Source organism: Piliocolobus tephrosceles, chromosome Y (genome assembly GCF_002776525.5).
Source record: "Piliocolobus tephrosceles isolate RC106 chromosome Y, ASM277652v3, whole genome shotgun sequence".
Classification (NCBI taxonomy): Eukaryota; Metazoa; Chordata; class Mammalia; order Primates; family Cercopithecidae; genus Piliocolobus; species Piliocolobus tephrosceles.
In genome coordinates this window covers 25,156,664-25,169,728 of record NC_045456.1, presented here as the reverse complement: position 1 = coordinate 25,169,728, position 13,065 = coordinate 25,156,664, and the positions used below count along the sequence as shown (strand labels likewise).

At 34.8% G+C, this 13,065-nt stretch overlaps 1 protein-coding gene across 3 annotated transcripts in view; it reads left to right on the top strand.

The window, feature by feature from the left end:
• LOC111535634 (histone demethylase UTY) overlaps nt 1-5,994 on the top strand; it is a 227,888-nt gene extending 221,894 nt beyond the window's left edge. For all 3 annotated transcript variants that reach the window (XM_026451718.2, XM_026451717.2, XM_026451716.2), the window contains 3 exons: nt 923-1,049; nt 3,176-3,346; nt 4,491-5,994. In XM_026451718.2, coding sequence (XP_026307503.1) covers nt 923-1,049; nt 3,176-3,346; nt 4,491-4,517 — 325 coding nt within the window. In that variant the 3' untranslated portion in view covers nt 4,518-5,994. The remainder of the gene's footprint in view (nt 1-922; nt 1,050-3,175; nt 3,347-4,490) is intronic.
• The last annotated feature ends 7,071 nt before the right edge of the window (nt 5,995-13,065 follow it).

The window sequence follows — 13,065 nt, the reverse complement described above, 5'->3', positions numbered from 1 at the left end:
AGAAAATATAAATTAAGGAAATTAAATCTGCCATTAACGTATATCGTAAAATTGTATGTAAATTTAAATTTATGTAAAATTTAATGTATATTGTAAAATTTAACTGTTGTTATTTAGTCCCACAACAGTTTACAAAACCAAAACAGATAAAGCGTCACGCCCATGATGGTTACACTCACGGGAAAGAAAGATAATAAACAGATGTGGAAAATAATTTTACGTACTGATAATATGATTGTTTTCTCCCTAAATACTTGGTTTGTAATCCCTATAATGATAATTTCAAGTCAATACCTGTAGTGTAATAGAGCAGCAAGCTCCAAATTAGCGCAAACTCTCCTGATTCCAGGAGGTTGTATGTTTACAAATGGTGTTAATGGCATTTTTATTAAACCCATATCATGCTTTTTAAGGTAAGTTTAGAGTTGAAATGTACCTCAGAGTATCACCTATACCACCTCTGCTTTGAAAACCTTAGATTTGCAGGAACTTTAGCAGACAGTTTTGAGCCGTGACAGCAAATTACAGGAAAATCAGCAGTATTTGATGTATAATATGTAATTATATACAACATATTGTTATCCTCACAAGTATGTGTAGGAAAACTATAAATTATAAGAAAAGTTAGTGTGAATAATAATGAAGGATTCTATTATACGATTTTCAAATTAAAATTCGCAAGTAATACTCTTTTGTTTTTCCTTTGTTCTCATATTGGAACTAACTTTGTATCTTATAGTGACCATATTCATAGATGATTGTCTGCTGTAGTGCAAAGTTTTAAAATCTATTATATAAATACACTGCTTGTGAGGGTATAGGCAGCCTTCTTGCCTCTCTATAATCATAAAATTCCAGCCTATAATTCAGTAACAGTATTCAGTATTTAGTTACTCTCATAAATAATTTTTACCCACAATAGGTATTGTCTTTTGAAAATTCTGAAGCAATGTCAGACATTGAGAGAAGCTCTTGTTGCAGCAGGAAAGGAGGTTATATGGCATGGGCGGACAAATGATGAACCAGCTCATTACTGTAGCATTTGTGAGGTGAGTAACTGTTTTTACTGATAGTTGTTTTGTTTTGGATTCTCTAGGTTTCGAATGTTGTTGCTTTATTTTAAATTTACCTATACTTTGATGTTATGCTTTTGATTGAAATTGACTATTAAAACTGTTAGGCTAAGTTCTCACCTGATATTTCACTAACTAGATATATTAGAAGAATTTATTTAGTAAATCCTTATCCAAATGATAATCATCTCAGCTTTAGACTAGGAACAGTCCATAACAAGTACACAGATGCCTACAAACAGGATTTAATTCAATATTCAGGCAGGTCAGGATGAAGTCCTTTTTAGTTCATTTTATAATACATTATTGATATTTCTCTTGTGGCTAAGGTTTACAAGATGTATAGAATAAGTATGTGTTGCTTGCCCTGGAGAAGTTTACATTCTACTTGCAGAGACAAACTATAAATAACACATTGTAATACACATCTAACTGATGAATATGAGAGTGGATATATGTACAAACTATTACAGAAACACTGAGGAAAATGATTTGTCTGCTGTTTTTCTCCTCTCAAGCATACAGACTTAACATTTGAGTTCTTGAAGAATGTTCTGATTGCAGCAGAGAAAAATAGCAATAATTGGAGATTTGTAAAACATCATTAGGCTTTAGGAACATTGTATGGATGGGAAAAGGAATAGTATATTCAGTAAAGGGTAATTAGTTATTTGAATGTGGCTGGAAAGTAGATGTCAAATTCTTAAAGTCCATTAGAGTAGGCTGTGTGTGTAGTTTGCAGATCATCTTGATGCATTTTAAGGAATTTGATATATATGCTGACATAAATGAAGCTTTTAAATTTCTGAGCAGAGGACTATGTTATATGTTTCAGAAAAAAAAAAGGTGGTTGATAATTGGATGAAGTGGAGATAGAAAGCAAACAAGTCAGTGTGGACTCTATTAGAATGGTGTTAGGAGGTGTTAATGAACATCCTAGACTAGAATATAACCTTAAGAAAGTGAAAAAAAAAAAAAAAAGGAGGCATTCAAAAGTGTAAAATTGCCAGCACAGTTGATCCAATGTGGGAATTATGATAAGTAGAAGAATCCTACATTTGCAGCTCAGGTCGCTAGAGTACTGTTATTCCTGTTGATGGTAATAGAGAGCTTCATATTTGGAATTTTAACTCTGTTTAAAGATGACTTAAGGTAATGAAGATTTCACTTTTTAACTTTAAAGAAATCAAGCAGAAGTCTGAGGATGCTTGACTAAGAAATTAAAGTCTAATGTAAAACCTTTAAGTTTGTAATTCTGAGATAAATTGATTAAATTCATTGGCAATTTTTAAATTGTATAAACTCACCAAAGTATATAATTATGAGCTCAAGTGGATTCTAGTTAGGTGTTTTACTTTAGAAAAGTGAATGTATTTTTCTAGAATTTGAAAAAAACTATTGTATTCCTCAATGTTACCCATTATTCTGGCTGAGCCTTTGCAACTCATCAGTCTTTGTCTATAAGATGGGCATTTTGTCTCTTGTTACATTAATGTTCATGAATACATGTTTGTTTTTACTTTTTTTTAATATGAGGCTTAAAACACACACTTTTTGTTATTCACCTATCAGTTTCGTTATCTTGAAAAATATCAGATTATGTGCATATTCCAAGTTTTTTTATTGTAATTCTAGCCTTGGTGAAAATTAACCACAGTGATGTGCCGTAGACATCAAAAATGAATGACTGTGGAGCTCAGTCATTTGGGGAACACAATCCTTCAAACACAGAACACTATGAGTACTCTCACAGAAAAGTGAAAAGCAAATAATGATCTGGTGTTATTGGTAAAATAAAAATACACTGATTTTTATCAAAACGTGAATTACACCTTAGTGAATGGTCATAATGAGTATTTAATTTATTTAAAGACAATCTCTAAATACCTAATGTTATCCTTTTCTCTGGATGTGCTACAAAAGAAACCTGGTGTCTCAAACTCCCAGCCATAGTCTTGTTTTGTCTTTTTAAGTACTTGGATTTAACCAAAAATCATTGTCCAGTTCCATGTGAAGTAGAATTCCCATGGATAAAGGGCTAAAATAATTTCAGATATCACTGTCCAGTACTGTTTATTTGTTTGTTTATTTATTTAATATAGGTGGAGGTTTTTAATCTGCTTTTTGTCACTAATGAAAGCAATACCCAGAAAACCTACATAGTACATTGCCAAGATTGTGCACGAAAAACAAGCAGAAGTTTGGAAAATTTTGTGGTGCTCGAACAGTACAAAATAGAGGACCTAATCCAAGTTTATGATCAATTTACACTAGTAAGTGATCAACACGTGAGTACGCTTAGTTAGGTGGGTTTAAAGCAGTGATCTTTGACTTTGCTAACTGATAAATATGTGTTAAGAAGAAACTTAAATTATCCGTTAGTGCAGTACATACTGTGTAAGGAAAAATATTAGTAGCCTTCCTCATGTTTCATGTTAATTTTTCTATATAAAACTGATGTTTATTACCATTTTTGCTTCTCAGTGAGAATGCCCCCAAAGAATAGTTATGCTAATTATATTTGTAAATCTCTGCATGTTTTAAAATATTTTGTAGTTGTTATGCTGCTTACATAATTTATAAAACCTTTGTATATACATGTAAGTTACTTAATTATTCTGTAGTAATTATCTGAAAGAAATATGTGGGTTTTTTTCATGTGCTTTGTGATTTTAAAGATTCCCAGAAGAGTTAGCCTGATAGCACTACTTGATGGAGCTTGCTTGACTAGATTATGTGATATGTAAGACTCATGAAAAATATATTAAATGTCATCTAGCTGTGGCATTTTCATAAGCCAGTTGCTGGTGAAATTTTAATTAACTTTAAAATTATTTTTCCACACAACTTTTCTTTTAGCGATCTAAAAAACTGGTTAACTTAACAGTATTCCAAAGGTTGTTCACTAAATGATGAAAAATGGAGGTAATAGTGCAGCACTCTTAAAGAACTGGTTCTAATGGATAAAGTAAGAGCATCTCGACAGGGCACAGTGGCTCACGCCTGTAATCCCAGCACTTTGAGAGTCCAAGGCAGGCAGATCACCTGAGGTCAGGAGTTCAAGACCAGCCTGACCCACATGGAAAAACCCCATCTCTACTAAAAATACAAAATTGGTCGTGCGTGGTAGTGGATGCATATAATCCCAGCTACTTGGAGGCTGAGGCAGGAGAATTGCTTGAACCCAAGAGGCAGGGGTTGCGGGGAGCCGAGATCACACCATTGCACTCCAGTCTGGGCAACAAGAGCAAAACTCTGTCTCAAAAAGAAAACAAAGAAAAGAGCATCTCTCTTAGGAAACTGTAGAGATTTCGTGTGTCTTGTAAACTCACTTCATAAAAAGGCTGTCTTTTATAGTCATGAACTAGCAAACACTATTAAGGATTTGTATAACAAAATCTTAACTTTTATTTCTAGGCTCTTTCATTATCATCCTCATCTTGATATTGTTCCATGAATATTAAATGAGATAATTTCTGCTCTTCAGGAAATTTCTGCACCACTGGGTTTGTAGCTGTTTCATAAAACTGTTGACTAAAAGCTATGTCTATGCAACCTTCCAAGAATAGTATGTCAAGCAACTGGACACAGAGTGCTGCCTCTACTTCAGGACTTAACATGCTGACTCAGCTGTACTTCAGAAAAATAATATTAATCATATGTTTTGTGTACATATGACAAAACTGTCAAAGTGGCACAGAAGACTGACTTGAAGATAGCCTTTTTCATGTCTCTGTATTTCTGGGCTGATGAATTAATATTCATTTGTATTTAACCCTGCAGAATTTTCCTTAGTTAAAAACACTTTCCTAGCTGGTCATTTCTTCATAAGATAGCAAATTTAAATGTCTTCTTGATCAGCTTTTTAAAAAATGTGTACTATTACCTGAGGAAGTTTTTTACTGCTTTGTGTTTTTGTGTGTTTTGAGGCCATGATGATTACATTTGTGTTTCCAAAATAATTTTTTTCAATATTAATAGCCCATATACAAAGATAATGGATTGCACATAGACAAAGAAATAAACTTCAGATTTGTGATTTTTGTTTCTAGTCTTGATACAGATTTACACTATTTATAAATACATATTTATTGCTTAAAAATATTTGTGAATGGAATGTTGTTTTTTTCCAGACTTAACTGCCATTACATACTAAGGAGTTCTGTAATTTTAAACACTACTCCTATTAAATTTTATATGTGTAAATAAAACTGCGTAGTATTATACAGAAATTTTTATTAAAATTGTTAAATATTTAAAGGATTTTCCATTGTTTGAGTTTAAAAAAGACTTTCTGATAAAATACACTTTTTGTTCATTTTCAAACCTAACAATTATATGTATTTTATATGTGTGTGTGTACACACGTATAATATATACAGAAACCTCAATATATAATTGTATAGATTTAAAAAGTTAATTTTTTACATCTATGATAGTTTTTGAGGTGCCTGTTATAAAGTATTACTCACAGAAGTATGCTATTTTTAAAGTAAATGTCTTTTAGTGTGATTTATTAAGTTGTAGTCACCATAGTGATAGCCCATAAATAATTGCTGGCAAATGTATTTTATAATAGTAGAAAACATATAGTGAGTGAAGTAAAGATTTTAAAGTAAACATTATGTAGATTTGATAAATCTTGTTTATAATTAAGAGTTTCTTATGGAAAAGATTCAGAATGATGACCTCTTGTTTTAGAGAACAACTAAGTGACTTATTTTTTAAAGCTAGATGACTTTGAAATGCTATACTGTCCTGCTTGTACAACATGATTTGGGGTGAAGGGAAAGAAAGCATTAAAAAATCTATATCGCTACTAAATTGTAATAAGTTTGATTAAAACTTTTATTTCATATGAAAAACTTGCTAATTTAATATTACCTCATTTGGTAATAATACTTGTCTTTTCTACCTCTCCTTTCTGAAGCATTTTTATTTTATCACATTCTTCTTTGTAACAGCTTTCCAGAGAGCTTTAGTGAAGAATCATAGAATGCTTTAATAGAAGTTATTTAAATGTCAAAAGGGAATTTATAATCTTACCTGGTGAAATGTCTTGATCATTGCATTAATGTAGTACTTTCCTCAGACAAGTTTGGTATATTTTGGCTTCCTAAAAATAGTTGTTAGAAAACTCATGAAGATATTTTATTAAGTTAGGCAATTGAAGTCTATTAGCAGTAATCATCACATATCTAATTTCAGGGAAAAAAATGCAATTTGTAATTAAGGAAGAAAAATAGTAAGTACTTCTAGATATTTTAGATGCTGATATTCTTGTAATTTTCTTGTAAATTATCTTATTCAGAAATCATTGAGATTGAAATTCAGGACTTCCCCCCACCAGCACTCCCCCAAAAAAACTACAAATCAACCATCAGGAAACATCTAGAATACCATAGCTATACCTGAACTTTTCTTAACCAGTTGTTTTGTGTTAAACATATCATCTTTTTAAGATGATTTATGGCCAGGATTACTGTATGTTGAATTTACAGAATTGACCTAGTCATGAAAATGACTTTACCTGTTTATCTTTTACACTTTTTGCTGCTGTTGTTTGTTTTTGTTTTTGTTTTTTGAGATGGAATCTCACTCTGTCACCCAGGCTGGAGTGCAGTGGAGTGATCTTGACTCACTGCAGCCTCTGCCTCCTGGGTTCAAGCTCTTCTGTCGCAGCCTCCCAAGTAGCTGGGATGACAGGTGTGCATCACCACACCCAGCTAATTTTTTTGTATTTTTAGTAGAAATGAGGTTTCATGACATTGGCCAGGCTGGTCTCGAACTCCTGACCTCATGATCCACCTTTCTCAGCCTCCCCCAGTGCTGAGATTACAGGCATGAGGCGCACTGCACCTAGCCCTTTTACATGTTTCCTAATGGATAATTGGATTATCCATTGAGAGTAATACTTTTCAGAAGCTTACACTCTTTAAATAGGCAGAAAACCAAAATTGAAAATCAAATATATCACTAGTTTGGCATTTATCTAGATAAAGTTCTGTTATCTACTTTAATCAATTTATCACCTTTGTAAGTTACATTTTGGAGATCTTTATAAAAAGATTCTTTTTTTTGTCCTTTGTACTGCGGGATGTGTGAAGCTGCTCAAGCTGACCCTACCTATGTGCCTTTCAATAACATCACTGGGGCCTATCATTGCGGGGGGCGGGGGATGGCATTGGGGAGTTATACCTGATATAAATGACGAGTTGATGTGTGCTGACGAGTTGATGGGTGCAGCACACCAACATGGCACAAGTATACATATGTAACAAACCTGCACGTTATGCACATGTACCCTAGAACTTAAAGTATAATAAAAAAAATTTTTTTTTAAATAAAAAAAAAAATTCATAGCACACATGTTGTTCAGAAAATAATCCAGTTGTTGCATAAAATGATACTTTTCCCAAAAGAAACAAGAACTATGTGGAAAACAGCCATATTCTCTTTCTCAGCAATTAAATATGAAGTTTTCTTAGATTGATTTGCATTTCTGCCATGTATATGTAATGTGGCTTACTTAACCTGGTTGTTACCAGAAATCTCAGCTTCTGGTTTTTGTGTTTGTTTGAAACAGAGTTTTACTCTTGTTGCCTAGGCTGGAGTGCGGTGCAGTCTCGGCTCACTGCAACCACCGCCTCCTGGGTTCAAGCGATTCTTTTGCCTCAGCCTCCCAAGTAACTGGGATTATAGGCCACCCCATCAGGCTAATTTTTTGTATTTTTAGTAGAGAAGGGGTTTTGCCATGTTAAGCAGGCTGGTCTCAAACTCCTGACCTCAGATCGACACATATCAACTTCCCAAAGTGCTGGGATTATAGGTGTGAGCCACTGCAGCTGGCATGCTTCTGCATTTTAATGTAAACCTAATCAGCTTTTCTAAAGTAATACATTACAAAGTAGGATGTTCAAAATACTAGTATAAAAATCAACTTACGTTTATGATTACATAATTTCAGTGTAAAGAAGCTATTCCTCCTAAATATTTGAGCCTTTTTGTTAGCCATTAAGTTACTGTAACATATTTTTATTTTAAACATTCTAAGTAGCTTCTCCTAAAAGACAAATATGGATAAGATGTGAACTTGTCCTCTACACTCCACAAGGCTTTTGCCGTCTAATAATGGAACATACATGGAAAAAATAACAAAAAGGTACTATTACAGTTTGCATTCAAGAGTCGTCCGGGCACTGAGGCTCACGCCTGTAATCCCAGCATTTTGGGAGGTTGAGGCAGAGAGATCATCTGTGGTCAGGAATTCGAGACCAGCCTGGCCAACATAGCGAAATCTCTTCTCATAAAAGTACAAAAATTAGCCAGGCATGGTGGCACATGCCTGTAGTCCCAGCTACCTGGGAGACTGAGGCAGGAAAATCACTTGAACCTGCAAGGCAGAGGTTGCAGTGAGCTGAGACTGTACCACTGCACTCCAGCCTGGGTGACAGAGCAAGACTCCATCTCAAAAAAAAAAAAAAAAAAAAAACACAGCATTAAGTCATCTACATTCACACTTCATAACATGAATGTTTGGTGACCTCAAGTTCTTTGTCATAACTAAGGTATTGGGTGAGTAAACAGATAACTGGAGAAGAGACCTGATGATGTAAAACTCCTCAGTCATGTTAAGACTTTCTGACTGTTCTTGTAGTTAGTAACAGAGCTATTGAGTGGTTTTATACCAAAGAATCAATAAATTTGCAAAATCTTTTATCACTTGCATTTGTTTCAATGCTCCACTTGTTCTTTACACATATCTCACGGGATTGTTTCTAAGACTGGAAGTACAGGGAAGAAATGTTTTGTACTTGGAATTTTCATTTTGTGGAATGGAAGTAAAGGCACAAATTTCAGAAACATTTTAAGGAATAAAGTTCACAGATCCCCATGGAGAAGTGTGCTTTTAACAAGACAAAATCTCAAATTTAGAAATGCAAGTTAGTGAATCTACAAGTGGAAAGAGTACAAGTCCACCTTTTGGCATCACATAAAGGGGAGGGAAAACAAGCTAAAAAAAAAAAGCAGGAAGAGTAAATATTTTGAAAACTATGTCTATATCGTTCTGAAAAGATAGAAAAGGAGATCTCTTTGGGTTAGTGCAAGTTTACTGTGATGTTAACCTGAGCAGCTTCAGTGGAATAATGTACTTACACCTAGAACTGAAAAGATATTACCCTGTGGATTAATTTTTTAGATTTTACATTTATGTTCATAATCCATTTTGAGTTAATTTTTTCAATACATTGTAAGGCATACATCAATATTGTTTTTGTTTTTGCATTTTGTGTCTAAGCTCCAGGACCATTTGTTTGTAACTCTAAAAGTTATCAGTAGAGTGAATTTGTGTTGGTTGATTTTTGTGTTTTCTAGACTGTTTCATTTTTATATCTGTTCATCTTTGTGCCAGTGCTTCGCTATCTTGATTACTGTAGTTATATAATAGGTCTTAATATTGGATAAAGCAGTTCTTCTTTATTCTTTTTAAATATTGTTTTTACCTATTGTAGAGTCTTTGCCTTTCCATATACATTTTAGAATAAGCTTGTCTAGGGCTACAGAAAACCTTATTGTGATTCTGTTATGTTGTGCTAACTATATAAACAACGGTGTTCTAATATCTAGAATACATATCTACATAAATATGCTTGCAGCATAATTAGTAGGTTAATAAAATTAAGAAAATTGGCATCTTTAATATGTTGACTATCCCAGTCCATATGGTAATTCTCTCCATTTAAATCCTTTTTGATTTTTTTCATTAGCTTTTGTAATGATCAGTATGTAGATCCTGTACAGAATCTTATACCTACAGATTATTTTATTTTTTAAATTGATAATATTTTGCATATATATGGGAGTACCTGTGATATGTTGCTATATATGTAGGATGTATAACTATTAAATCAGGATATTTTGAGTGTCCATTACTTTGTGGACTTACCATAGCTATGGCCAAGCTGGTCTTGAACTACGGACGTCATAATCCACCTGCCTCAGCCTCCCAAAGTACTGGGATTACAAGCATGAGTCACTGTGCATGGCTATTCTTGATTCATCCTAGGTAGTTTGTATATTTCCAGAAATGTATCCATTATTTCTAAATTTTTGTAATTAGTTTATACTTGTTCATAATAATCTCTCATGATCTCTGTTTCTCTAGTATCAGATGTAATGTTTCCTTTTTTACTTCTAATTTTTTTTGTTTATTTGGTCTTCCTGCTTTCCTTGGTTAGCTTAGCTAGTAGTTTATTTATTTTGTCTTTTCAGGAATGAACTTCGTGTTGATTCATCCTTTGTATTCTTTTTGAGTCTCTTTTTTTTTTAGTTTTGCTGTCACCTTTATTATTTTTCTTCTGGTATTTTTGGGTTTGTTCTTGTTTTTCAAATAGGTGCATCATTAGATTGCATGATTGAGATCTTTGTACTGTTTTGATGTAAGCACTTATTGTTACACATTTCTCTTTTTAACTGCTTTTGTTACATTAAACAGATTTTGGTGTGTTGTTTCCAGTTTCATTTATTTAAATAATTTTTTTATTTTAATCTTTATTTCTTCTTTGACCAGTAGTTGTTACAGAATATGTTCTTTAATTGCCATGTATGTATAGTTTCCAAAGTTCCTGTTGGTATTAATTTCTAGTTTTTTGTGGGGTGTTTTTTTGTTGTTGTTGTTGTTATTGTGAGGTTTTATGGTTTGTTTTTAATTTTTTAAATTGAATTAGCATCTCACTTATGAGGCTGGTCTTGAACTCCTGGGCTCAAGTGATCATCTCACTTTAGCTTCCCAAAGTGCTGGAATTACAGGTGTGAGCCGCCATGCCCAGCCTTTTTTATTTTTTAATTTTTAAATTTTTTTTGAGACAATGTCTTGCTCTGGAGTGCAGTGCGATACTCATGGCTCACTGCAGGTTTGACCGCTGGGCTCAAGCAGTCCTCCCACCTCAGCTCCCTCAGTAGCTGTGACTACAGGCACATGTCACCATGCCCAGCTGCTTTAAATTTTTAATAGAGGCAAGGTCTTGCTATGTTGCTTATACTGGTATTGGACTCGAGGTTACACAGTCTTCTTGCCTTAGCCTTCCAAAATGTTGAGATTACAGGCATGAGCCACTGAGCTCAATCTTAATTTCTTGTTCTATTCCACTGTGGTGCTAGAATATACTTGATGTAATCTTGGCTCTCTAAAATTTTTTCGAGAAGTGTTTTGTGGTCTAACATGGTCTATCCTAGAGGATCTTTCATATGCTGATGTGAAAAGAGTATGCACTCTGCAGTTTTGGGGTAAACATTCTCCAAGTTTGGCCAAGTTTCTGTCAGGTACCTTTAGTCCAATGTCTAATCTTAAGTCCCGTGTTTTATTGTTGATTTTCTGTCTAGATGATCAGTCTAATGTGAGTGGGGATTGAAGTTGCTCACTATTCTTCCGTTGAAATATCTCTCCTTAGATGAATTAATATTTGCTTTATGAACCTGGTGTTCCAGTACTGGCTGCATGTATATGGAACTGTTATTTCCCATTTGTTGGGATTTCTTTTATAGATAACGTGACACTTTTCTCTTGATGTTCTTAGAATTCTCTCTTTGTCATTGACTTTTGACACTTTTACTATAACGTGTCATGGAGAAGACTTTTTTGTGTCACATCTGAGGGGATCATGGGATCTCCTGTATCTGGATATGTAAATCTCTTGCTAGACTTGGGAAGTTTCATTTATTATGAAACGTCTCTACTAAAAAATACAAAAAAACTAGCCAGGCGAGGTGGCGGGCACCTGTAGTCCCAGCTACTCGGGAGGCTGAGGCAGGAGAATGGCGGGAACCCGGGAGGCGGAGCTTGCAGTGAGCTGAGATCACGCCACTGCACTCCAGCCTGGGCGGCAGAGCGAGACTCAGTCTCAAAAAATGATAATAATAATATCTGTCTTTTTCTTACACTTCTTATTCATATACTGACTTGTTTTTGCTTTGGGTTTTTTAAATATTTGTTTTAAAATGTTCTTTCTCTCTGAGCTTCTTTGCAATTCCTACTGTCTTTTTCCGCCATTTTGTGTATATATTTTTTATTTAGATCTATTTCTGGAGAATTATTATCTGCTTTGGAAATGTCTTATTAACTTGCTTTCTCATGTGTCGTTTCATTGATATCTGCATAACTGATGTATCAGTCACTTCCAATTTTCTTAATTCCCTTTCATAGGGAAGCACATATTTCTGAGGATGAATATGTGGCATTACTTGGGTAAGGCACTTTGGCTTTGATTCTGGGTTCATGCAGTAGGATAATCTCTGTGTGATTTCTTTGATTGTAAAGAGCATCAGTGGTATCTGAGACTTTTTCACTGACTGTGGGTACAGTTAGTATTGGAGGCTGTAGTGCAGTTTTACCTGGCACTGGGATGCCAGATTGGCCCATCTTCAGGCCCTAGTAGTGGCAGCACTGCACTGAACAATTGTATCTTTGGGATTTAGTGTGACCTACAGTTGACACCAGTGTTAGTGTATCCAAGCAGGCCATGCTTGGGCCCCCAGGTGGCTTACTGTGACGCTGATAGTGGCAACTGTGAGCTCAGCATGTAGGTAGGTTCTTGGACCTCTGGACACCTGATGTGGCATGGATGATGGCGCTGGCAGTGACAATGGAAGGATGCCTTAAGCAATGTGTATCAGACTGCAGTGAGCTTATCAGGCCAGTTGCCAGGCTTACGTCTGACACATGCATATAAGGTATCAGCTGTGGTTATAGCAACCAGGTGGATAAGATCCAGATTGATTCCCCCACAGGGAGTGTTCAGGTGTCAGCATTAGTGGACTGAGTGGGATCACACCCAAGATCCAGACTTTGCTGTGGCATAGGTAGGGTATTAAACCTGCTCAGGCTGGGTTTTCCTCAGGGCTGATGGTGTGTACATGTGCTGGCCCTGGAAAGCAGGAGTTATGGGGATCCTCAGGCCACTGGCAGAATGCTTAGATAGATGGTGGTAGCATT